Source organism: Nothobranchius furzeri, chromosome 14 (genome assembly GCF_043380555.1).
Source record: "Nothobranchius furzeri strain GRZ-AD chromosome 14, NfurGRZ-RIMD1, whole genome shotgun sequence".
NCBI lineage: Eukaryota > Metazoa > Chordata > Actinopteri > Cyprinodontiformes > Nothobranchiidae > Nothobranchius > Nothobranchius furzeri.
The window spans coordinates 10916512-10944409 of NC_091754.1; the positions used below are offsets into that span (position 1 = coordinate 10916512).

A 27898-nucleotide genomic window follows, 5' to 3' on the forward strand; every position below is an offset into this window, starting at 1 on the left:
TTTATCCGGGTACGTGTGGACAGAGTATTTTTTTAAACGAGGTGGTGTGGATGAAAGTTGAGAGGAGATGCAGGAAGAAGAGAGACAGACAGGAAAATAATCAAGTAAAAAAGGAAATGAAAGCTCTTGAAAAACAAAATGCAAGTAGATTCGTTACCTTTTAAAACAATTTGTAAGCATCTAATATTTATATATTTGACACAATTCAGATCACCTTGAAACCATCCCACGCTCAGGGCTGTTTCAAGTAGGGATGGACAATATATCAGCATCAATATCGGTATCGGCCGGTGTTAGTCTTTTATTTACATATCGGTATCAGTCCGATAAATAAAATCGGGCCGATATGAACCACCAATATTTTTTCCATCTTGTCTCCATGTGTTTCTCTGTTTTAGAGGATGAGGGGGGTGATGTGTAATTGTACGCCTCGACATAAGTTAATGAAACGGTAAAGAAACATGTGGGTTGTGAAAATACATCACACCATAGTACCTGTCATGTGTTTTCTGTTGAGAACTTGTGGGTATTCAGCTCATACAAGAGGCAGCAGTGGTTTAGTTCATTTGAGATTTAACTGTTGTCTCACTAAACCATCACTGTGTACATGTGGGACTTATCGTCTCCTAATATTAAGGCTAATTATGAGGGTAAATCAGGAGAGAGGCTGAACTCGACTTTGATCTCATCCTAATCAGGCGTTTGCCATTTGACAACTGGACACCCACTGACTACACACACACACACACACCTCAGCCCTGTGTGGTTTAATGAAGATGTAGTTTAAGGCTGTTGCCATAGTAACAGTGGTAGAGTTGAACCATGACTGAAGCCACTTGGCGCTTGAATCATTGTTTTCTTCAGCTCTGCAGTTGTGAAGTGTGACTATTTTGTCTGATTAATTGCAACACAGCTTTGGAGAACCCTCTGGAACAGAACTACTGCTGCTGCTGCTGTTGTTGTTGTTAGTTCCACTTATGTTTTTGTTCCCTGAGAAGTGCCTACTGCAGGAAAATAATAGCCCAAAAAAGACAGAACATTTTCCAACTACTGTTTTCCAACAGATCCAGCCAAAATGACTTCAGATTTGCCAGCTTTTTTTAATAATTTTCACAGACACCAAATAACTCAGGATACCTGAACTCTATCATGAAACATAATGCTTGAATCTAGTAAAATATCAACATAAAACAAATTCTAACAAAAAGGATTAAGTGTCAGTTTATTTTCTGTCACATTTGATGAGCCTCGCAGAACCATCAATGGCTCTAGGTGTTCTGCTTCTCCTCCTCTTCCTCACCAGAATGATGGAGTCGATACTCTGGCTTCAGTTCCCAGGTGCTTTTGTGCGCTCCCTTGCGATTGCATGTCCCGATTTCCCTCACGATTTCCTTTAGGTAGGTCTGCAGAAGGAGAAGCATTCAGTTTTAACACACTGAACATAAAACACAGCCATGGCATCCCAAAATGTGTCCAGAGTTTTAAAGGGTGCCAACAAAACTATAAAATTATAAGGGTCGCACTTTAAGGCGAAAGCAGTTTCCTTTATTTCCTTTAATGTATTACAATATTTAAAATCTAGGATTTCATTTTTGAAAATTCTGTTGAACTTTGTTAAAACGTAAAGATAAACGTTTATTTTTTTCATTTATCAGTGAGAAATAAAAAATGAGTCATTCTACTAAAAGACAAAAGTAAAGGGAATGACTCAGCCCAGCAAGCTTTTGTTTAATGCACTTTTCTACCCATATCCCCCCCCTGATGTGGCCGAATCTCCAGTGTGCTCACCTCAGTTTTAATAGACTGAAAGCTTTCTGATTATGTGCTCACTGCCAGTTAGAAAGAGATGTTTAATTAGCCTCTCTGCTTTCTGACTGGTGATGTGAGATCTCCCCCGGGCCAGTTTCCTGCCATAATATAATGAAATCTACACTTCATATTTAAACTACATTAATCTGAAAGAAAGCCACCTTGTTTATTATACAGAGAAAGCTGAGGAAGCAACACCACTTGTTATACCCCACAGTGGCCACAGGGTGTCTCTGTTGTGCTTCTAAAGCTGAAGTCATTCCATTTGATGAACAGGCATCAAAACTTCTCATAATGGGAATTTTGGTTACTTCAGTTCAGTTAATTTGAGTGTTGGCCAAGTGCTTTGGGAGAGAAATGACGGTGTGGTGTGTATCGGGGCGTTTGACTCCCACTCAGCCGATAGTTATGCAATCAGCGGCAATCAGAGGGGGAAGAGGGCCTCAAGGTCTCATCTGCACCTACACATTGCTGTTTGCCGAGAGCTGGATCGAGTCCAGTGCGCTGTATTGATTCTTCCTGTGTGTGCCTTTGTGCACGTGTGCACACGCGGTCCCAAGTATCAGCCACAACAGATAGTGTGAATAGGAACGGACGTCACGTTGTGGGCGATTTGTTCAAATTTAACAAAGAAAGGTGGATAGTGGGCAGGTGTATTGTTTATTTGGGTCTTTCCACTTATACTGTTAAGTGTGTGTTTGTGTGTTAGGTATTTGTGCACACTGCTCACCACGGGCTGTTTGGTGATGTCCACCAGCTCCTTGAAGCTGTAATACTGGTGCTTCTCAAAGGCAGCGAAGAGCATGTCCAACACCACCTGCCGCTCAGCCCTCACCATCTTCCCCTCGGACTTCTTCTTTTTCTTGTACTCCACCTTAAAAACCACTTCCATCAGTGACAGATGCAACCCTGCGAGTGTCTGACTAATCAAACAGCAGGTTTTCAATCCAACATTCAGTTTCCAGTCATCTGGTCCATTTTCCCTTTGGTTCGTTTCTTTTTAACACACAGATGAACTAAAGCAGACTAAAGAGCGTCGTTATAAGCCGCCGTGAGTGAACGCACTTCCTCCAAAAGGTCATGGAGCTCATCACACTGCTGAATCACACCAAAGAAAACAAGCCTGGGTTGTTTTATTTCAATGCAAAAGCATGAAACCACAAACAGACGTTGATGCAACTTAATGCATCTATTTTCAGTTTTTAGTAAAAAAAAAACTGTTTTTTCCTGACGGATGTTTACAATGAAGTGGGTTAGATTTAGATTTACCTGAATATTTGGCCGTTTGGTCAGAAACCATACCAAAATGTTGCACATCTATGTCATGTCTAACCATTCGTGTGTTTTTCTTTGGTTTGTTTGAAAAGTTTTGTCCCAAATTGATTATTTTCTACTCTTTATAAAATAAGTTAAAAAATGTTTTTTCAGTGTTCTACACCTTTAAGAAACAAAAACAGCACAACAAGCAGACGTCTCAAAAAAGTTTCAATAACGTTGAGGAAACATGGCTCAGTCACTCGAACAGCATCGGGCACGGAGGCGCCCTCGCTGCCGTTTCTACTCACATTGAAGTCGTGGTTCGCTACAGGCTTGAAGGTGGTGGTGACAGCCTTGTCCAGCTGCTGGGAAAAACGCTGAGGCTTGACGGACTCGATCTGCAGCCTGGCATAAAAATAATGAAATAAAGTGAGAAAGTTTATGCGTCTGAATAACTCGATGCCAGAGCTGACACGCGAGCCCGATGGCACAAAGGCAACTGTCAGCGCCTTGAGGAGAAACGAACCAAACATCTAGTGACAGCTTTGCTATTTTCCTTTTTCTTCCAGACTGTTTTTAGGGTTGACCCATTTGGACTGAACTTCTCTTCATGAAACTATTATGGTATGCTACATGAATAACTACAACAAAAACAAAACAAAGATTTGATAATTGTATTAAGATGCAAATTAAGTTCAACCATTTGGTGAAATTCCTGCAGAAACTGTTTTATGCCGCTACTGGAACACAATGTCCTCCATTTTCTGTGACTTCCATAAGAAAAGGACAGCCAGTAGAAGAGTGACATTAAAAATGGACCCAACAGCACAGAGCCTTCTTGTGTTCTGCATGGATCTGATCTAGTAGTGATGTAACATCCGAGCGAATGACACTTTCATCCTCCAAGTCCTTTCCTTCAGTGTGTGCTGCTCCTCACTGCTTTCATAGCAGTGAGACACACACTGATTCGGACTGCGTGTTTGCCTTGGGTTGTATTGTAGCAGTGCATCTGCCACAGAGATGCTGTTGCTATAGCGATGCCATGCTCCAACTCTGACTGGAATAACGTAATCCAATGATGAGGAGACAAAAACCAGTTTAAAAAGAAAATAAAGGGCACAGTGGACCCGAGCTGCAGCCACATCCCATGTTTTCACCTGACGTGCATGTTGTTGGCTTGTAGGAGGAAACCTGAGAATCTGGGAAAAACCAATACATGGGAAGAAAATGTTAACTTTTCCTTGAAAAGCCCCAGCTGGGATTTAAACATGCAACCTTCTTGCTGTGAGGATACAGTAACAACTGTGACACCGTGCAGCCTCTGGGTGGGTGTGCTTGGTTGCTTTAAAGAGACAATGTGTAGTTGTTACCATTAATCAATGGAAATATTCATCAAAATTATGTTGAAAATGAAATAAATGATGCCCAGTGGTTGAAAAATATTGGTGGCTTTGCAACATAACCATCGAATCTATAATATAGGTGAGTGGGTCTAAGCCTCTGTAAATGCCAAAGTAGACACACCACGTTTCCTTCTACGGGAGCCTGTGAGGACAAAATGCAGTTACTGATTAGTAACAAGTAGTTACAAAATTTTAGCTGTTCAAAAATGTTGTTTTACACATTTACCTCCTCGCTCGTTGCCACTGACGAAAGCGAGCCTGATGTGCTCGTCGTCTTGCTGGATGTTGCTGCAGGGATTTTTGACCCTAATGGCCACCCGTTGGTAAGGTCTTACTGGAACACAAGCGTACTGCTTTCTTGCAGTGATTTAGGTATGTACTGTCCCCTACCGCCGGGGAAAATAAACACTTTAAAGCCACTTTAAACAACATTTCTGTTCAATTCATTATTAAAAACTAAACCTCTATTGAGTTGACTTGTGAAGTATCTAATAACGTAGAAAATAAAGAGCACAGTGGACCAGTCGTCTGCATTCTTTGGCCAAAATTAGCGATTATTTAGCCGACTTAATAGATTCACAGAATAGCAACTTGGCAATCTTGGGTGCTGTTGCTCTGAACTGTTGCACGTTTGCTAAAACACACTGGCTGGTAGCTTTATTTTGCTGCTGGTTTGTTTTACATGCAGCCAGGCCAGCAAGTTGCAGTTTAACCACAAAACATCAAAATCATCTCTCAGTTCACTTATGAATAATTTGCAACTTCTCTCAAAGTCGTCAGACGCTTCTTACTGAAACTAAGTTCGTGTATTTTTATTTACATTTATGGAAGCAGAGCATAACTTTGTTTATTGGTAATCAATTTTAGAAGAACTTAACTTCTCAGAAATTTCTAAAACATTATTTCTGTATTGTTTTAATAAAATAGGTGTCAAGTTGTACTTTAGGAACATAAGTGTGATTTTTTTTTTAATGATCATAAGTGTGATTTTTTTTTTAATGATCAAACATGTCCGACTTCTCTTGGAAGGCAGAACAGTGAGAATTAAAAGTTCTGAACTGTATTGTCTATGTAAAAAACCCAAAACAGTATAAACATCAGAGGTTTCTATTGTGATTTCACTCAGAGTAACTTGGTAAGTGAACATTTGGTAATTTGTTTAGAATATTACTTGGAAAACTCTTAAAGTTTTGAACTGCAGCACGTGAGACAGCAGCTCCACGGCTGACTCACCTTTTAATCTTCATGTAGTTATCAGAGACGACAGGTCGACATTCAGCTCTGTGCACCACCATCCCCTCCAGACTGATTCCATCTGCAACAAAGACAGTGACTCAGTTGCTGCATCATGATACAGTCACACACACACACACACACACACACACACACACACACACACACACACACACACACACACACACACACACACACACACACACACACACACACACAACTTGTCTCTGTATCCTTATATGGACCTTCCATTGACTTATTCTTTTTTGGGACTCCACTATGCCTAACCCATACCCTAACCATAACAATAACCAATGCTGATCTAGTCCTAACTTTAAACTTAACTAAAATTTAAATTACATCAAACCTCTAAAACCAACTGGTAAGCTTTAAAAAAAGAGGGAGGGACCACAAAGATGTCCTCACTTAGTAAAATGACTTCACTCTTGGTTAAAACCTCATAATGGTCCTCAGTAAGTACAACACACACACACACACACACACACACACACACACACACACACACACACACACACACACACACACACACGATACTCGCCAACAGCACATATTTTATCTGCACACTACATATTTCTATTATTATTAGGTTTTTTATTTCACTTGACTAAGATTGTTTGTCCAGATGTATCAAATTGTCCTTATTAAATTGCTTTTATAGTTACTTATGAAGTATGATTGGATACAGGCTATTGGGTCATAAAAGATATTTGTCAAACGTAGTTTAACTTAAATATATAACACCAATCATGGATCTAGTTTCAATTCTGTAAAAGATGGTGTCCCTCAGGGATCTATTTTAGCATTGTTTTACATGTAATACTTGCAAATTTGTTTATTTGTTCATCCTCTTTAAGGTGCATGATGTAAGAATGAGGTTAGAATGAGATCTTGTGGACAGACTTGAGTACTGCAGTCAGTGTTTTAAACACACAAGTGACTCACTTCTGTTCCGCGAGTTTCATAGCCGTTGCCATTTATGGATCATTGCCAGAAGACTATAGATCAGGGCTATTCAATTCCAGGCCTCGAGGACCGTGTAGCAAGATGAATTGTCCATCTTTGACCTAAAGGCCCTGCTCTATTTGCTCTGCCCAAGCAGAAACAAGTTTCTGACACAAGCCTAATCTACAAGATATGGGCCAAGGCCACTCATGCTCTGTGCTCTTATCTAAACTGTTGCTTCCTCGGACAGCACAAGAAAGAATAAAGAAGACAGAACTCTTCTCTTTAAATGATAATCAAATAACTTTGTTCGTCCAAATAATCATGTGAAGCTAATGTTCAATCAATCTGTGAAATAAGAATATTAATTACTTGATATTATAATCCTATGATAGTATTTTAATAAGTAACATAACTTTAAATATTTACACTAGACTGATCTAACGTAATGCTAAGTCACATGACACATTTCCTTTTTCTGATCCAATCAGAACCTTCCAGATCTGATGCGAGGCGTGGTTTTGTTGGTGCTTGTATAATCCCCTTTTGTGTCAAATCCTGATTCAACCATAAATCAAAACATCCAAAGTATAAAACTATGCCCCACGTCATCTTAACTTGAGTTTCAAGCGTTCTAGAGAAGTCATCGGAGTGGCCAATCCGTAACTTTCCTCTTAAAGCCGAAATAACCCAACGACATCTGTTACGTGTTCCACCTGCTGCAACGGTTCCTTCAGAATAAAAGCTGAACCATCACGACCCTTCAGGGTCTCGCTGATGCCAATAAACTGTCGTGACCTGGGAGTAACTCAAGACTGGAAGGGTCGGCAACCGCTGCATATCTACAGGCGTCGGTTCCAAGAGGGTCCAAGCTGGACCCCCGACATTCCGGATCTAAACGGGGATTTCCGTTGGGGTACGTAGACCGACAGATGGCGCCTCAATGTGTGTTATAATCTCCAACCAAAGCTTAGAGCGAAACACCATTTCACTCCCATCAGAACTAATAGTCTCTCCGGATTTGCTGGTTCTGAACATATTTCACACACACACACCATCCTCAGTCTTACTCCACCTTAGTTCATCATCACATAGTGTTTAAAGTTAGTCTTGTTTAATTTGTTTAGAAATAAATCTTTTAACTTTTTAAACCTGACTCTCTCTCTCTTTCTTGGAGTTGATACGAAGTGTTGCTCAATCCCTGCAATAAAAAGATCTGATCTTCTGGTTAAATTTATTCAAAGCTCCATTAAGGTGATATTTCATATTTTATGATATTTCACATTCTATGGTTTCTAACTAAATGTAAGAACATCTTCTCTACAGCCGGTATCCAGCACGTTTTGGTTTCAACCCTGCTTCAACACACCTGATTTCAATTAGGTGATTAACAGGCTTCTGCAGAGCCTGATGAGCTGCTCCACGGGTGATTCAACTTCTGAATCTAGTGTGTTGGAGCAGAGAACCCATTAAAACATGCCGGATACAGGTGCTCCAGGCCTGGAATTGAATAGCCCTGCTCTAGATGATAAACAAAGGCAAGTCATACACAGTAAGTTGGTAGATTTTTGTCAGTGCACCCCAGGGCAGGTATGGATGCTTTGATAGCAGCTTATCACCACCAGCGTGTCAATGTATGGATGGCTGATAAAGTACCTTGGGCAGTTGTAGAACCATAGAAGGTGCTATATAAATAAAGGCAATTTAGCAGTCATAAATACATTTTACTGTAATATTGAGTTGTTGGTAATCAATAAAGTAGTTTGAGATATTTTTAGAGATAATAAATTGTTGTTTGCTCAATGTTAGCTTCTAGCCTTCAGTGGCAGATATTAGAGTAAAACAAAAAAGATGCTAACGCCGTAATTTCTCATTTGCTCCCGTTTACTGGATTTGGATATTTACAAAATGCTGCTGTTTTTTGCTAGCCAGTGAGATTGTACAAAATAACTGTCTAGCTCCAGTAATCAGGGCAAGAGCCAGGGGACAACCTGGACAGGTCTATGGTCCATCACACACACAACTGAGACAACCATTTACACACTTAATCCCACTTGGTGACAAGAGTCACCAGTGAAGCAACCTGAGAAAGCTCAGGCATGAGAAAACATGCCGAAAGACCAGAGCTGGGTGGTGAACCTGTAACTTAGTTGCTGTGAGAAAACATCTCTACCACCTTCACCTCCAAGGAACTCTTCCTTCGAAATTATTAGTGAAATTATTGCATAGGCTCGTATATGCTGATGACACACAAGTTAGAGAGATTTCATGGAGCTAACGTAAATAAATTGACTCACTAAGATGCTGCCAGTTGCTGGAATCCAAAAATATGTGCACATGTTGGATGAACCCTGAAGTTTGGTTTCATATTGATTTGATTTAAAACATCATTGTTTTGCAATTATTTCGTCCTCGTATAGTTTTAGTTAAGATACTATTCTATCACGTGATTCTTCTAAATGGAAATGCATCTAAAATAATGAGCATGAAAAGAAAGCATGAAATATTTGTTTAATTAAAAAATACAAGATCTGTAATTTTTAGTAATTTTTTTCTGTCTCAAAAGTTGATTTTTCCAGAAGAGTTCAGATAGCCCTTACCAAAACAGCCTGACATTTGCTGTCTTCTAAATCACATAGAAAATGTTTTATTTTTCAAGCTGTCGTTTTGAAAGGTACTTCAGCCCATTATTCAAGTGTACAACCCACAAGCCCTTTTATCTAAACCCTCTTCTCTCCAATGATTATTGAAGCTGTTTTCTTTTCCTTTTTGAATCAACTGTCCAGGAAACGGTGTCCAGTTGGTGAGCGTTGGCGTTACGTTGGCAGCAGCTCATCTATTGTGTATTGTATGGTTTTGTGTTTCTGGACACACAAAGGGTTCAAAAAGCCCCAACATTTCACATCCTTCATGTCATAAAAAACCAGCAGTGAAAGTCAGAGATGCTCAAAGGGCAAACCGAGACGAGGCTGCGATATTAAACGGCCCGAAAGGTTGAAATTACACCACGGTTGTTAAAATTTACCAAGATTCTCATTGAAATCATTTTAAGAGATCAGAATCTTCAGGTGTGAGAATCAGAGTCAGCTCTTCCACTGTGGTAATGTTACGTCTTTCCTTTCTTCTTTTGTCTTAGCCTCTCCCACTTGAAAATGCGTGGGAGGAAAAGAAAAGAGCCAGTGAGAAAAGGCATCTCTCCTCCCCGGGCCTCATCTGAAGCAGCGTCAGCTTCCGACAACGAAGTCGCAGCAAGATCAGCCGTCACTCTGCATCCGTTGCTCTGTGGCGTCTTTTGTTGCAGAGATGATGTGCTGTATTGTCCACATAATAACAAGGCAGCACATCACCAATGCTTAGGCAGTTATTGCTTTCCCGATGTCCTCCCACATGTCAAAACAGTGTAAAAAATATTTGCCGTTGAATGTTGGCCCATAAAAGCATCACTGCTGACCTCTATTCATGGCACCTGTACACACACAGGTAAACGAGGCACAGAGTGCTTCATAATATGTTATTTGTTTTTTTAATTGTATTTTTAGCAATTAAAGTTCCAGATTTATGTTTAAAATGGCAGATGAATATAAAATATGCACATCCAGTGCATGGTTTTTTTCCGCACTTCTGCACGAATTTGTCTAACCCTATTAGAGTTAATCTTTTAAAAACAACTTATAAATTCACTGATGGTTAAATTGTCTAATTTAAATATCCAAAGCCAAGAATTAATGAGCATTTAAGGATGAAAAGTTCTCCCTAGGAAGAGCTGAAAGATTGCTTTAAAGTCTCAAAAGATTTCTCTTACAGCAGAAATATAGAAACTAGTATACTATCTCTAGATGCAGAAAAGGCTTTTGATAGAGTTAACTGGAAGTTCTTATTTGCATCTTTACATAAATTTGGTTTTGGGAACGTCTTCATAAACTGGCTACAAACATTCAGTTCACCAACAGCACGTGTCAGGACAAACGACCAAATATCAGCTAGCTTCTGTCTTCAGAGGGGGACCAGGTAGCCGCGCAGATGGGGGTGGGGGGGTGGGGGGGGGGGGTGCGGGGAGATACTCTTTGCATTAACCAGTATAGAAATCTTTTGTTAGATCATATTACACTTGATACAGCCTCTACTTCCACTTCAAATCAATTTCTCTGGGCTCCTTTGATCGGTTCCACCACATAGCGATGATGGGGGATCATTGATATTGTCCTGCAGGATGATGTGGGTGATGAAGTGGAGGGTCTGAGTTTGGAGTATCCGGACGTTCTCTGGAGGTGGGTTCACTGGAGGTGGGTTCACTGGGGGTGTCTGGGACTGGGGGGGCTCCTGCCCCCCTCTCTGAAGGTGCTTGGGTTGCCTCGGGGGGTGGACTGCTGGCAGTTGTTAGTGGGGCCCCTTGGGGGTCTTGGCGGTGGCCATTGGTCGCTGCCTGGCAGCTGCATCGCCCCTGAGCGGGTCTGAGTGTGGGCCTGGGGGCTCGGGGTGTGGGGGTGTCCGGCCCCGTGTGGAGATCTGGGTGGGGCCTTGGGGGTCGGGTACTGACATGTATGCTGCCGGGAAGAAGGCAGGAACATGCGGCAGTGCCTGGCCCGGGCTCAGGAGCCTCAGGTAGGCCTTGGCTCCTCTGCTGTTCCATCACAGGGGAGGGGGATGTCCAGGAAGGGGAGGACCCAACCTTACCTGGATGTCCTATATATTCTGGAAGTTGTGCAAATGCAGGGATGGGAGTAGATATTCTGCTGGGGTGGGGCTGAGTTGGTGCCCTCGGACTCCGTGAGGCTCTGTGATGCTGCTGCTTTGAACCCTGGCAAGATGGGCTGGGGTATCCATGCCCTGGGTGGCATTTTGGCAACAGAGGGGCCTATTGGGGCCAGTGGGGGAGCTGGCTCCCTGGAGGGCTTTAGTCCAACCAGCCATTCCTCCCCATCCCCACACATTTTTCTCCTCCAGCTCCCTCACATCATCACACAATCATGCACATAGGACCTTGGGGGGTGGACAAGTCAGGGAGTGCGGGTATGGACCCCATTTCCGCATTCCTGTGGCAACCTGCCCCCCAATTTTATTTGCACCGTAAACACTTCCGCCAACGACATTCCACGCAAACACACACTTAGGGCCTTGGGAGTGAGCACATTCAACGGCATTTGGCAGGGGGATTTTTCAGCCTCATCCCGAGTGCCGGTGCCCACTTCCAATTTTAAACTGCACTTAGACACAGAGGGCTGTGGGTGCAAGTGGGGCAGTGTGGTGGCATCAGCTGGCGTAGGCCAGACGATGCCCGCACTGCCCGCTCATCACAGCCATGGAATACACCTCATCAACAAGCACTAACAATATATTGGTGCAGGCGAAGGGAGACTAGGGGTCTTAGCAGAACTCTGTTGTCACTTGGCTTGCTGGGGCTGGAGGCTAGGAGGGAGATCTTGCCGTCTGGTTGGGGTCTGGGGTGGTGGGTTGCTTTGCTCAGCGTTGGGCGGGGAAGCCTGCACATCAGCACCCCTGCAGAAAGGGTAGAACTCTGGGAACCGGTGATGGTTGTACCCCATGTGCAGCAATACCAGGACCAGAGTGAATAGGGTGTGTATGGGGAGCATGAGTGGGTGTCCGGTGTGCATTTTTGTAAGTCTTTGGTTGTACGTGTATGTGTGAGCATGAGGGAGGGAGTGTGTGACTGTGTCTGTGTATGACTGTATGTCAGGTGGGGCCTTTGACTCCTCCTCCCTTTTCCTGGGACTTCTTTTGATGCTATACATCTTCGTCTCCCCTCCCCCTGCCACACCTGGTGTGGAGTGTGGTGCCTTGGTCTGCCTGAGTGTTCGTGGCTCCCAAGTCAGGGAGTTTAATATTTTTGGCGTTGGCCTGATCAATCCTGATCCTCTGCGCCTCTCGAGGGTGGCAGGGACTTTTCTGGTAGCGGTCTCCTTGGGGCCCCTTTGCTCTGGGGCAGCTCCTGGATCTCTGGGACGTGGAGCTCCCTCCATCTCTTATGCATCTTTGGGGGTCAGATCTGTGGCCCCTCACACTCTCTATTGGTCACTCCTATAGCGAAACCTTACATATGCAAGCGTGTGTACGCACACAGGTGCTCACATGGTGCTCTCATTAGTATGGACTTGGGCACATTCAACACATGTCTTAAGGCTGTGGTTGGCACTAAATGCACTGTGATTTATTATCGTGTGATTGTTCAGTAAAACAATGTTGATTTTTACATTTCTTCAAGTTGACGCAGTGATAGCTTGCTCCTGTTGTATTGTTGTGTCCCTTTTCTGCAGGTCTAGAAGCAGTTTCTTGTTCATCATTGAGGCAACAAATGAAAATGAACACTTACTGTATAAACAAAACTAAAAATGTATAAAAAAATGTATATTCTTCTTTACATATTCATACTCCAGCAACTATTTCTATATGTATATATTTCAACATATGTACACAATAAAGTGATTTTTATCTTACCTTCTAACGGAGATGTTGCCCATGCGGTGCAGCTTGCAGAAAGGGGAATCCCTTAAACTCATCATTTTATTGGCCAGAAATACCCCTGGTAGCATTATTTGAAAGAAAAAAATTATTTTTTTTAAAAAGGGCCAGTGTGAGGTATTAAAGTGTAGTTTGTTGCCTCAAGGCAACGCTATGCTGTAGAGGGTTAAATGGAACAAATCATGATTGTTTAATTGTTGCCAGCAGATTTGAATGAAGTTTTCAAAACATGCATGCATTCCTGACCGGGACAAAGTAGGTCATGTAGTAAACAAACTCCCTGAGCAAACAGGAAAAAACGTTGCTTAAAAACAAAACGCTGTTTTTAGACAACCAAGTCAAATCTGTAGTCCAGCCTAATCTCAGGGTGTAAAAATCACTGTTCTGCATAACAGACTTTGGATAAAGGCTCAAAATCTATATTTTTTAAATAAACAGACAAGAAGCTTACAGCTCTAAAATTGTCTGGCAGTTATGAAAAAGAAATTTTCAAGACTCCACCTCAGTTTTTAGAAATTGTACAGGTTTTTCTGGATGTCTGAATTTTATCAACCAGAAATAACGAATTAAACGTATGAGTGTGTTAGAGATTGTACTCTGTGATAAATACTTGTATTCATTTAAACTGCTCTCCTGTGACATAACTGTCCAAAAATCAATTAGTTATACTTAATGAAAAACAAACAATGAATTATTTTTTTGTGTAAAAGTTGTTGACTTTAAGCCTGTAAATCTTTATTATTAAAGAACTGGTTTACTGAGAAACCATTTTATACTTATTTTTGAAAATGATCAGTCACTCTGAGTTTTTCATGCAGCTTGAATGTGCATTAGCTTCTGATAGAAAATAGACAGAAAAATGCTCGATTCAGAAAAGCCAACAGATCATCATCACACTGTCACTTAACATCCATGGACTCACCCATCTTGGCTCTGGACAGGGAAGGCTTTTGTTGGTTTAGTGTCCAGGAAACAGTAGAGAACGTCTCGACTAGTAGAAACTAACTGTTAGCATTAGCAACTCCACCAGACAGCAGAACTCCTCCAGGCTTCAGTTATTTGTGTAGTTAAAACATCAAATTGCAGCGTGAACAGATTCAGTGGTAAAGCTGCGTTGCTGTTAGCCAATCAGAGGTGAGCTCTCCTTTAAGGTTTAGTATTGCAGGATAAGGATAAAACTATTTTGTCATTTAAAGTCTGATAAAATTATTTTTCTACCAATGAGGTGAAAGCCAAAATTGACTTTAGACTGAAGTAGTTTGTTGCAGTTTGTTGGTTTTCTTTGAAATATGGACATATTTATACTTCAAATTTAAATTCAAAGATACTTTATTAATCCCAGAGGGAAATTAGAGTTTCAGTACACACAATTCTGAGATCAGACATACATAGGCATAGACACATGACAAGAATTGGTGACTGTGGTCATTTGCAACCCGAGTCGCGCTACCTTAATAGAGATCAGAGGGTTACATGAGGATTGGGTCAGGTGGAGGGAAAAAAAGGCACTTCAGAGTTACCCTCCACAGGGAGGGCAGCTTTGCTATGCAAAAAACACCTCAGACAGATGTGCAACAGACTTCAGACATTAAACATAAGTGTCCACTAGGTGGGGAAGTAGGGTTGGGGACCATCCTCACATCAGTGCATACAACCGCGATAAGCAGCGCTCATCACCTCCATTTGGACAGGGGAAGGAGGTATTTGGGTTAGAGAGCACAGTGACTCCTGGAAACGATTCAACGGCCTTCACCGGTCGCAGTCCCGCCCAGGCTGGAATAGGGAGACAGAGTTACCATGACGACGGCAGCATTCCACATTTCTTCTGAGGGGGAGTAATCTCATCAGCCTCACAGGCTCAAGGGCACCAGATTCAGATAAGAACTTGTTTTGGGGCCAGACAGAAGTAATTTCCTCTCTGTCTTAAAGTTCTGTTGATTTCCAACCTCACTGAATCCAATAATGGCGTAGATTAATCTATCCCAATCCGTGCTGATCCATCAACTCTATCCTTCATGGCATCAACCTTCTGTGCCAGAGTCTGGATCTCAGCCAAAGTTCCAAGCTTACGACTCATCTCGAGAATTATATGAGTTTGTGCGTTCACGGCGCGGTGTAATCCATCCCTGAGCTTCGGGATTGAGCCAATATTCCTCGACAGCTCATTACTTTTCCGAAAAGCCAGGTAACCACTCAGGCCAAACAGCATGAAATCTGACACCACCACGAATATCCAGACGCCTTCAGAATCCTCTACAGACAGTTTAGAGAGGCAGATCAGGTTCCACTGTTTCCAGGAGTCGTTAACACTTGGATCATTGGTGACAGCTGCGTGAGCTGCGGTGCCCAGAGAGCTGCAGAGACCCTCTGAGACAACTTTGGCCTCCCTGACGTCTGTGTCTTCTGGTTCAGTTGGGGCAGACTGAGGTGGAAAGACCTTCTCCCCTTCTTTTTCAACTCCATGCATGGAAGAGCAGCTCCTGATGTCCTTCTCATCCACTGTGGCGGCAATGACATGGGGGTGGTCAGCAGTGTGAAGCTGGTGAACATGAAGGAGGACCTGCACCGGCTTCACCTTCTACACCCTCATATCACACTGTTGAGAACTGTTCTTCCTTCACAACCCAATGTTCCACTCACTCTGCAGCTCTCTGGGCCCCTTTTATTATTTTAAGTATTTTTTAAATGTCCCGACACTTTGTGTCCTGTTATTTTATAAAATGTGATGTAAAAAAATAAATGTTTTTGCTCAATTACTGGAATTTCTTTGGTTAAGACAAAAAAGGAAGGAAGAATCATTTATGCCAAGTTGTTTCTACAACAGGCCTGTTTTATGTCCAACAGTTTCTTAGCAGACAATAGAAATGTGTTCTTTACTAACTTTACTTGGTTTAAAAATCTTACTAAAATAAACAGAGTGCCGTATTGCAAAACCCAATCATACTTATGTAAATATTAGCTTTATGTGACCTTGGGTGTCCTGAAAGGCGCTTTGAAATAAAATGTATTATTATTATTATTATTATTATAGATATTTTTTACAGATAGATATTTGTGTGCTAAAAAAACATAAACTTAAACAATTTGTCATTCTTTATTGAAAAACAACAAAATACAGATGAGTGACTGGCCACCAGCTGTTTGTGTTCTCCTGCCAGATGAGATGATGGTTACAGGTGTGAGGATGCACCTTCTGTTATAGCCACATTAGAGGAGTGCAGCCTGGCTGAGGAGGAGAGAAGGAAAAACCACACAGAGTAGAATACTAACTAATAATTACAATTTCTTGTTGTGTAGCTCACCTTACGTGCAACCTGGACCTGTGCCTGCTCACAGCATCCCGTTTGTCTGGTTTTTGGAACTGGGCACAGAGAGGTTCTGGAACAGGAATTTTGTGTGAGTACTCCTGATATGGGAGAGGATCCACCACCACAGAGTCGAACAGCAGGTCCATAAGCTTGTGCAGGTGGAGCTGAGGGTGGGGCTGTAAGGCTGGGATCAACTGACGAACCCGGTCGAACTAGCTACAAGCTAACCTGATGCTAACCCAAAGCTAATGCGGAGGTGGGAGCTAAGCTAACGGAGGTAGCAACAACTGGAGTTGACTGTGCACGACACCAGAGCTTCTGAGTCAGAGATACGCCGGGCTGACCGCTGGGTAAAACCGGGTGAAACACAGAGGTCTCCGAGAGCTCCACAAGTCGGCAGCCGCACAGCAGACAAGCGCCGCTGCGATCTGAGATGCGCAGAGCTGCCGCTGGGGAGAACCGGGTGGAAAGGTTTCCATCCCAGAGCTCCACAAGCTGGCAGCCCGCGCAGCAGACAGAAGCCGCGATCAGACAGAGATGCGCCGAGCAACGGGGAGGGGAGAACCGGGTGGAAAACATTGGTCTCCCGAGAGCTCCACAAGCCGATAGTCGGAACCCAGCTCCACCAACATGTTATATTTCAACCCATTTTCTAAAGTGCAGCATTATGTTAAATGCACTGGGTTTTACCCTATTACATTTAAATTTCATGGTTAAACAGTTCATGTTAACATCTAAGCTCAGCTCAGCAGTGACCAAAAATACATAAATATAATTTTACTTACCGAAAAAAATGAAGTGGAGACTCCTTGGACGCTCTATTAGTGCAATTAATGCCACAGCAAGTCATTTTGTCCAACAATTGCACAAAAAATATCCAAACAAGAATACACAAACACAGAGACTCAAAATCCCGGAACAGTTTCCAAGCCAGGCCGAGGCTCTACTGAGGCCTTTCCACGGAGCTAGCTCTGTGGTCACGTGGGTCTGATGCTCATTAATTATACAGAATTTTAGGCTTTTAATACACTTAAGCAGAAGAGTGAGAAAAAAATTCACCCCCCTCAGAGTTGTCATGAGTGTAAACTAGATCATTTAAACCAAAAACATGTTTTCGTACCAGGCTGTAAACATGTTTATTTCTGCTGTGAAATTTGTATTTTTAACATGGGAGTCAATGAGGATTTGCTCGCTTCTGACACCAGCCCCCAGTGGATGAGGGTGGAACTGCAATTTTTGGTACTTCCGGGTTGGGCCCAATTTTAGAGCCGCATTGTGGGGGCTTGGTTCTGACAAACATATGTCAGATCTGTATACTGGCAAGAAATTTGTTATCAAACATACTCACTTAGATAATTATTCAGTCAGAGTTACGTCATATAATCCATTCATTTCACTGCACAAGGAGCAGGCAGAACTATTAACTTGTTTAGCCCATCCAAGTAACATGGAATAAAAATGAATATGTTAAGATGAGTTTTTAATACGTCTCTCTGGAACAATAGACCATTGTCCTGAGGCTAGCACAATGGCTTGCTTAGCAGCTAGCTAGTGAGCTAACGTCTGGTTAAAACCAACTTAAAAAGTGGCTTAACTTACAAATTAACTAAGAAAAGATCAAATATATTATCAATACTCACTTTTAGATCCTTAGTAGACACCACAGACAGCATAAATAACGTGTTTGGGGCTCAAAATTCATGTTGTTGACCGAGGTGGAGGAAAAAAAAGCCTTGGAGGCTACATCACTTCCGGGTCACTGAACGGTCACTCAAGAGAAACCACAGTCCTATGAGAGAGGACTTCTCAGAAGTCCCGCCCACCCGAAAGGGTTGTGTCAGAATTGCAACCAAAAACTCATGGATTGCAAAGGAGAAAGCCAGACAGTGTAAGTGCAAATCTGGTAGTGAGAGCAAAGCTGTGAGCAGCAGAATAAAACTAAGGAAACTGATAACAAAAACACATAGAGGAAAACAGAAAAAGGAAATATACTTTGTTACTCATTTTAAGAAGTTGATTCAGGTAATAAGTTTCACTTTTGAAACTTTTTTTTTCTTTAGTCAATATTTTTGTTCTGTCAATTTCTTAATTTTTGTTTGACCGTCAAAGTGTTTTTCTTGATCATTTTAAGAATCTGATTCAGATCGTTAGTTTTTCTTTTTAAACTATTTTTTTCTCTCAATGTCTTAATATTTGTTTGATCTTCAAAGTGTTTTTCTTGATCCTATTGGCACAAATCTAATCCGATAGAGAGCTCTTGCTCTGACGCATGATGGCGTTTCATGTTTCGGTACCCCCACAGACGGAAAAGTAAAAATCAGGCTTTAAAGGCCTCGTGTGTGAAATCCATTGAAATCATGATAAAAAATGTGACTCTTTAGTGCCATGCAGTTCAGAGAAAATATTGCAGCTACGGTGGCTCACTCATGAGTTTTACTGTATAATCAATTTCCAACCTAGCTTAACCATCAAAACGCATTTATAATTATGACTGTTTTATCAACCTACCTGTTCTGAAGGAAGCAAGCTAGTTCCGTTCTTGAAGCTGTCACCATTCACACACGGAGGAGGGGTGACGTCAGCCGGGAGGTCGGGTGTTGTGAGAAATTGTGTTCCCCTGAAATATTCTGTCCCCCCCGTGTCGGGAGATCGCACTTCTGGCTATTTTCACAATATTTGTGATAAACCTTTACGGTAAAAGGATGTAATGTAATAATGTTATGCTTGTGATTTTCTATCTGTATTTCCTCCTAAAAACAATAAAAAGGTACAGTAAAAACATTCTTGTTCAGTCTTTTGCAGCAAGCTTCATTTTTTAAAGTTATGTAAAAGGATGTAATCTCACTCAGTTTAACCATCTTTTATTTGAGCTAGTTTAGTCCTCATAATGGACAATAAGTTCTGTGAATTTGGAAATATTTGCTCTTGACTGCCTAAGGGAAACAGAATATTTCAGAGGAACATAATTTCCCACAACATCCGTTTCGCGTGGATCACGGAGCCTCGATGTAAACAAAATGGCTGCCGCTACCAGCTTATGTGATGTGATCACTGGCTGCTCGTTAACAACGGCTGGTGAAGGAGTGTTGGTGAGCTGGGACTAGTGTCAAAAAAATCGATACCCAGATATAAATCGATACTAAAAGTGGTATCTAAATGAGATATTCCATCCCTGTGGTATCGATATTATGGACTATTATACACAGCCTTCTTCAAGTACACCGACACGCACGACAGCCAGATGCCGTAAAGCAGCCTCCGCCTCCCAGACAAACAGAAGAAGACGCCGCATGGCTACATTGCAATTTCCCACGCGAGTTGTCTCCAATCCAAGTTTTGTCTGCCAAATAAATAAACAAAAACATAAACAGCGAATTTGGGAGGCGCTTCACAGCCCAACTTAATTAGCATACCAAGTCCGACACGTAGTTGTATATTCACGCTTATGTGCTTAAAGGAAACTCCCGTTTATTGCAACCCGGACTTAATTTCTAGCATGCAGTACGTTTGTTTACTCACGCTGACAACTTTGGTGCTACTTGGATTCCCCGGGGTATTTACCGTAGGTCCATCGCCGAATCGCCGTCAGCGTATATCCATATAACGGGTGCGGAAGGGCACCCATGGTGCAGCCTCGAAATAAGACATTATCTGCACCAAAACATCTTCATGTCGAAAGGTTTTGTTAGGAATCATTAACATGATTCCCCTGTTCGTTTGGAGCGGGTCTGGGATTTCTAGGCGTGAACAGACTAGCCGCGGCTAATCTAACCGGCGCTTTTAATGACGTCACTGCCGTGCGCCAGTCTGTTTTTATTAAGATTACCGGTAGATGTACCTTTGTCCTACTGTGGAGAAATTCGTTTTCTCCCTTTACTGACCAACAGAGTTGTTCAAAAGTACAGAACAAAACATATGGCATTACATCTTATGACAAAAATGCACCTTAAGCAGAGTTTAAGCAGCAAAACATCACTCTGCAAATAGTGTACATATAGTGAGACAATTCATGATTTAAAGTGATAACTTTCGCCAGTTTTTGTATGCACGTTTAAAAAAATGCTGATACTTTAAAGGTTTAAGCACTTAATACACTTAATTCTTAACATTTAATTTTTGTAATATAAATTGAGGAATGTTATTTTTTGAATAAACTTGTTCGATAAATGGGTGTCTTTAAATAGTATCGAAATCGAGTATCGAGTATTTTTTCAAGTATCGAATCGAGTTTGAAATTTTAGTATCGTGACAACCCTAGCCAGGACACGCTGGACATCAAGTAAACAATGCTGACTTATCCACCAGCTAATCGTGGCTCACGGCTGGCGTGGTAGAGATCGGTGTCACGAGCTACCGAGCTACTAGTTAGCCATGGCTAGAGCCGGAGAGATGCTTTGTATGCTGCGCGTAACTCCCACAGATTACCAGCAAAATGAGACCCAAGTCTAAAGGTAACGTTTGAGAAGAAGCCCTCTGAGTCGGAGCGTCTCAGTAACGCGTCGAGAACTGCATCGCCATTAGTAGAGTGTTGTGGAGATGAAGTAAACAACGCTGATTTATCCACTGGCTAGCGAACGAGCGTGTTGGGCAAGATGGCAGGCTGCAGGAAGAGGAGACTTAAGTAAAAGTACTTTGGAAAGGACATGTTGGGACTGGATCGGGAGTTCTGGTACTAGGAAAAGATGGATGAGCAACGTGAGGTGAGTTTGGGAGTCAGAGACACTAATCGGAGGCTGATGTCCAGATAATATCGGGCGGGGGTCTGAACATTTGTGGCTTCCTTGTGTTGGACATGATGACAAACTGACAAAATTTGTGTCGTTTGATTTAATAGTTTTTTTATTCAAACTAACAAGTTCTGCAACGGTGTAGCTATTCATTTCTATTCCTTAGTTGAATTAGCAGACTCCATGCTTCTAAGGTGCACTGCTGCCCTCTGCTGGTTCTTTCAGGTTAGTCATAGTCCAAACGGGTAATGTGGAGCTCGTATGTCCCTAAACAGCTACTGTATTTTACGATGGTGGATGACCATAGAGCATCAACCACAGTTTATGTATATAAGAATTTATAATTTCAAGTTGAGAGGAATATTTAGCATTGATGTTGGTGAGAAATATTCGTGAAAAGGACACGTTTGTGAACTGGAAACACAGGATTTATAGTAAACTGGTAAAAATATCACACACTGTGCCTTTAATGGAGATGGCTGCAAAAACCTGTTAAATTTCATGCAAATCACAATAATATTTTCAAATCAGTTAAAACGTGTTAGAAACTTTGACGAACATTGTATTATCTTCTTGTCAACAAGTTCCCAAAACAAACAATTAGTTGAAGGACACGCGTATACTATATGTATTCAGTGTTAATAGTGAATAAAAGCAGGTGCAATGCAATGGCCTTTGTCGTCATAGTAACAATAGAGAGCACAATAACCAATAGACATCATGTGATAGACCAATAACCCATCGGCTTCCTGCAAGAGTCTCTGAAGGCAACAAGTGCCTTGCTGAACACGCCACCGATCTCACTAATGTTCATCTTCGCCTTTTCTACAAATGGATGCAATTATGTGCAATTACTAGCTGGTGAGTGCCAGAACCCGGAGTCGAAAAATGCACGCTTGCACGCGCACACACACACACACACATACACACACACACGCACGCACGCACGCGCAAACACACACACACGTGCACACACACACACACACGACACATTTGTGCAGTTGCACTGAACATCTTGCTCCTAAAATTCTTGTTGCATCAAGTCACAAACAGGGTCAGGAACAAAGGAATGGTCTCTCTGCTGCCTTTCAGGGGTTCTTGTGTTCTCCTTCCAGGTCTCACACGGGCACATAACGGAGGAGAGAATTTTCTTTCCAAACTTGAACAAATGAACGCTAGCAAGGGAAGGATGACCACAGCCAAATGTAGCTCCAGGCTTCATTTCTGTGTGTGGGAGGAACATTCGAGACACAAACAGTAGCTTGGCTTCAGTATGAAACTCCTGCGTACTACATCAATGTTGTGGTCAGCACCTTTGACAAACACTCAATATCCTAATTCTCCTACGCTTGTTATAATTCAGGTATGCATGGCGCTGTTACTCTCCAGTAGAAATTCAGCTCATCTCTAATAAGGACTCAAAACAAATACTCTTTTGTAGCTGCTTTAAACTCATAGAACAGGACAGATTTTTTACTCCATTTTTGTGTCTAATGTGCTTGTTACACAGATAAGAATTGTTCTTTTTTTCAGCTTCAAATTCACAGTTAAAATTTCCAATTACAGAAAGTATTCTGTAAAAATGATTAAAAGTTAGGAATATTTAAGCACATATATTGTAATTTCTATCCAGAGCTGAACACAACAGTATAATTAGTAGGGATGGTGAAATTCTGGCAATATGATACATTTCACAATACAGGGGAGACGATACGATATATCACGATATATTGCCATATGGATATTTTCTTACATCCCTAATAATAAGACAGACCAGACTTCAGCTGTATTTAAGAAAATTCTCCCTTTTTTTTCAGTTATGAATTTTAATTTATTTTGTCCAGAAAAATATCATAAAATCTATTTCATGTTTATTTATATTAAAAAATATGAAGAGTTAATGCTTCATGCAACTGATCTAATTATTTTTGATTTGAAAATTGCTTGGGCACAAATTATCATGAACAATAAAATGTGATTAATCAAGATTAAGCATCTAATTTGATGCCCAACTTACAAGAAATAACGTGCTCATGATAGCGATGTGGTCTTCTGTCAGAAAGACGTATTCAAGAGAAACAAAACCATATCTGTCATTTTCAACACATTTTCAGCATTCCCTCATGCGTTTCTGACCAATTACACACCTCCCCAGTAGCAAAGAATCAAGTACCGCACGTGGTTTGATGTCTTTTGGATGCACTTCACTCTTGATTTTTAGCTGTAATCACTTTTCTCCCACGTTGTTGTGTAACTCTGACACACGTGCTCTTTTGCCACCACCGTGTCAAGTGATGAAATGCAAAAGGTTTCATAAAACAACATCAAGTTAGCTCAGAAATATTCTGTCACCCTCCTAAGTAATAAAATAAAACGATTTAAGCCATAAATGATGCCTTATGTGTGACACTCGACACCAGAGTAACACAATGCATCAGCCAAAGGGCATCAAAATACATTACAAGTTAGATGGACCACTAACGACTACCACTGGGCTCAAGACCCACAGCTTAAAGGTCAAACACGCAGTAAAATGCACAATTATCAGACAAAGCTGATCCACAGAGCCAGAGGAGGTTACTCTTCCTTTACATTAAAGAAAAGGAAGAAAAACACAAATGTGCCAATAAGAAAATGCCATTAAGTAAAAATAATCCAACATTTAACCCCTGCTTATTGGTTATCCACCTAAATTCTGCTTTTTATAGGACGTCTACTCTGGAATGCGAGATGACCACAGTGCTGCTGCAGATAATTTCAGGATTTCATCACAAACTTGCGTCATTCACCGTTTGATGCAACACAGTCTAAGTCTGACATTGGCAACCGTTAGAAGTTTGCTGCTCTCAAGGACAGGTGGGACGAGACAAGTGGGAATAGGTGGGAATTCACTGCAGCTTTGAGTCCCACGCCTGAGCTGGACAGAAACCAGGAGCAGCACATCTGGAATCAGTCAAACCCCTAACAGATATAAATCATTCTCCTCCTCTTTAGTCGGCTCATGGGTCCCCAGAACAAAAATAACAAATGTAAGTGAACAGGGCAATAAATTTATTTTCTAATCCGCTTTGCCTTATGCCCTTAATCACGTATATGTTGTACTTCAATTTAAATGAAAAATTACTGTGCGTTTTCACCATGTCTGTCATGTACTTTGAGATTTGTTAGCTTGTACAAATTCACAAATTTAAAAAAACTAATTCAGAAATTTCATATCTCTAATCAGAATCTCTCCTCCAGAATAATTGGTAAGTACCACATAGGGCTGGCAATAAATAGAAAATTTAGCAATATTGAAAATTCTGACCAACCAATTTTTTTTTCATGTCAATAAATTAAATGCCGTAAATCCTCTAAGATTGGCCTGTATTTCATTACCGGCCGGGTCTCCTACATTAGCCACTCTGTCTGTTAGCGGGGGTAAATAAAGGCCGGTCTCTTAATAGTGGCCGGCTTTACGGCACTAACTTAACCGCCAGCACAAACCCAGCCGCAGTTTTGATAACTTTAAAGTACTATTGATCTTAAAATATTTTAATAAATAGCGTACTTACCCACTGTTAATGAATTTGTTTCACAAAACATGACAGCAAGTCCGATCACATATGAGCAATAGAGTCACTTCCCGCTTCCTGTTCTCAAGTGCCCAAATTCCGTGCAATTGGGACATAAACAAGCATTTTTTTTCTAGTCCGGAAAGTAGTACGCCACAAAGGACTTACTGAAACTTAATGAACGGAGACAGAATAGTGGATCATAATTTACTGCTGCAAGATGAGCAGAAACGGATCGGAAAATGCCACAGTTCGCAGTGATCACTTCATCATAGGGAAGGGTTTACTGAAGGTTTTTTATGGCGTTTTATTGAACAGCTTAGAAATGCTGCTACAAAAACATACTGATACTGTTTTCACGTGTCCTCATTGCAAATAGCTTGTAAAGTGCTAATGTTTGTAGCAGTTAGCTCAGTGTTGTAACGTGGAACTGCGGAGTATGAGGATGAAGTTTAAACAGTTGGTTTGAAGTAAAAAAAAAAGAATCCTCCAAACAAGACACGAACGGTGAAACTCTGGAGCGGTAAGGTGTCTGTTGCCTTTTGTTGTGAATTAATAACCTATCACCAAGTGTACAATGTACTACACGCATGTTTGCTACATTTGTTACCAAACTGGGATTTAGCCTGAAACAACAGTGTTTGTTGTTCTATGCGTATACGTACGTACAACGTTAACTGTACATTTTCAATAAACACTAATTTTATAGGTTCAAATAGACACAAAATCTTGTTTTTATTCATTCTACTGATAGTTTATTTTGCTCAATTAGAAATTGAGGCCTGCCTCCAATTCTGGCTTCCTTCCAATAATGGCCTGAATCAGGATGTGCTTGAAAAGGCCCAGGGGTCTCATTTATCAAACATTGTGTAGAATCCTTACCAAAACCGTACTTAAGCTCAGCAGATAAAAATTTACTTACGCCAAGTAGGTTTGTGATCTATCAATAATGGAGTACGCACAGCTGCACGCAATCTTTGCTTCATAAATCAAACTATCTAGAAAGGTTCTCAGCTGCTTTTTAGTCACATCCCGCCCTCACCACGCCCACTTACTGCCATAAATAATCAATGCAAAGTGCCTTGTGGATCTCATGTATATACATAAGCCGGCTGTTTCAGCGCTCCGCCAATGACGATGGCGACCGTAGATCAAGGCAGATCAAGGAAGAGCAATTTCACAGAAGCAGAAGTTGAGGTACCTGTGGGTGAGGTGGAGAAATGAAAGGAAGTGCTTTTGCAAAACAAATAAGAGAAAATCCACTGAGTGGCACAGCGTTGCTGAAGCCGTCAATGCTGTGAATTCTTCAGAGAGATCTGTGGCGGATAATAAAAAAAACGGTCCAATCGAGATTCAATCCCCACACTCCCGGGTGAAAGTCATGCGCGCTAACCAGTCAGCCAAATGGAGATCTCCCTAGTCCACGTAGCCAGGGCGCATGATCTATGGAGTCACAGTGACAGGACACACACACACTGTCACAGACGCATGACATTCTGTCTCAATCTGTCCCCCTGTCCGTATTCTGCGCTTCAGGCTGTGTGTGTGTGTGCGCGTGCGTGGGTGGGTTTCAACTCCGGGTTCTGGCACTCACCAGCTAGTAATTGCACATAATTGCATCCATTTGTAGAAAAGGCAAAGATGAACATTAGTGAGGTCGGTGGCGTGTTCAGCAAGGCGCTTGTTGCCTTCAGAGACTCTTGCGGGAAGCCGATGGGTTATTGGTCCATCACAAGATGTCTATTGTGCTGTCTATTGTTACTATGACGACAAAGGTCATTGCACCTGCTTTTATTCACTATTAACACTGAATACATATAGTATACGCGTGTCCTTCAACTAATTGTTTGTTTTGGGAACTTGACAAGAAGATAATACAATGTTCAACACAAGGAAGCCACAAATGTTCAGACCCCCGCCCGATATTATCTGGACATCAGCCTCCGATTCACCTCACGTTGCTCATCCGTCTTTTCCTAGTACCAGAACTCCCGATCCGGTCCCAACGTGTCCTTTCCAAAGTACTTTTACTTAAGTCTCCTCTCTTCCTGCTGCCTGCCATCTTGCCCAACACGCTCGTTCGCTAGCCAGTGGATGAATCAGCTTTGTTTATTTTATCTCGCGCATTTTTTATGCGCATGTGTGTGTGTACGCGCGCGCGTGTGCATGTGGGTGGTCTTGTTCTGTGTGAAAACGAATCAGTACAAGTGATAATGCTGCAGGATTTCATAATTTGATGCATCTCAGCAGCAGCACTGCAGGTGCTCTCCATGTCCAAAATGTGCGTAAGCCAGGTCCTTTGTCAACTTAAAGTTGTGCACATTTTTCCGCCAAGTTTTCTTTCATAAATCCCAAAGTTTGCGTGGAAAGTTGCTTACGCAGTTTTCTGACCCCGTTTTGTGCTTAAGCAAGCTTGATAAATGAGGCCCCTGGTGTGTATTAGAGGATTCATGGAAATTAAAACATGAAAAGATGTGTGTAGGTTTGCAACATTCATGTCCCTTCAAGAAACTGTACCACCTCGAGTCATGTGATGACCTAACACATCGTCGTACGTGACAGCACCATCTAGTGAACAACTTTTGTTTCTGCGCATACCTGTAGTTGTCGTCCATTTATCGTTATCAAGGTTAATCCTCAACATACCGTGATATTGACTTTAGGCCATATCGCCCTGGCCCTACGATACGGCCAGATTTATAGTGGTTTTCTCCACATTTAATGCTTTTTGTTTCATCCTGGAAGAAAGATGTGAAGCTTGCTAAACTCACAGCCCTTTTTCTTCGTCTTCTTGTTCTCCGTGTCGGGTTCGACGATGCAAATTTGGTGAGACGAGAGTTCTTTGTGTTTTCACACAACACCTAAAAATACTTTTGACGCCAGTCGAAAATTAGAACTTTCTTGGGTAAAAATGTGTCTTTAAAATTCAGGGGCATCATATGTGAAATCCGTGGCACAAATCGAACTGGATCTTAAAATCGCTCATCTGGAAAATGAAAAGAACTCATTATGAAGACGAAAGAACTCGGGAAGACCTTAACACTAAAAATATTATGAATGCTGAGTACGATGGGGAACGTGTTTCTAATGTAAAAGTGTATACGGTAAATAAAGTTTTAAAAAAAATCACATCTGCCCATAGACTCCCATTCATTTGCTTGGGCAGC

The 27898-nt window shown here is 41.6% G+C and overlaps 1 protein-coding gene across 1 annotated transcript in view; it reads right to left on the reverse strand.

Moving 5' to 3' along the window:
- Positions 1-1080: 1080 nt before the first annotated feature.
- LOC107390235 (general transcription factor IIF subunit 2) overlaps positions 1081-27898 on the reverse strand; it is a 79878-nt gene continuing 53060 nt past the window's right edge. Inside the window, exons 5-8 of the mRNA XM_015966835.3 lie at positions 5703-5784; positions 3375-3471; positions 2540-2683; positions 1081-1403 (exon numbers count right to left, since the gene is read on the reverse strand). Coding sequence (XP_015822321.1) covers positions 1269-1403; positions 2540-2683; positions 3375-3471; positions 5703-5784 — 458 coding nt within the window. The 3' untranslated portion in view covers positions 1081-1268. The remainder of the gene's footprint in view (positions 1404-2539; positions 2684-3374; positions 3472-5702; positions 5785-27898) is intronic.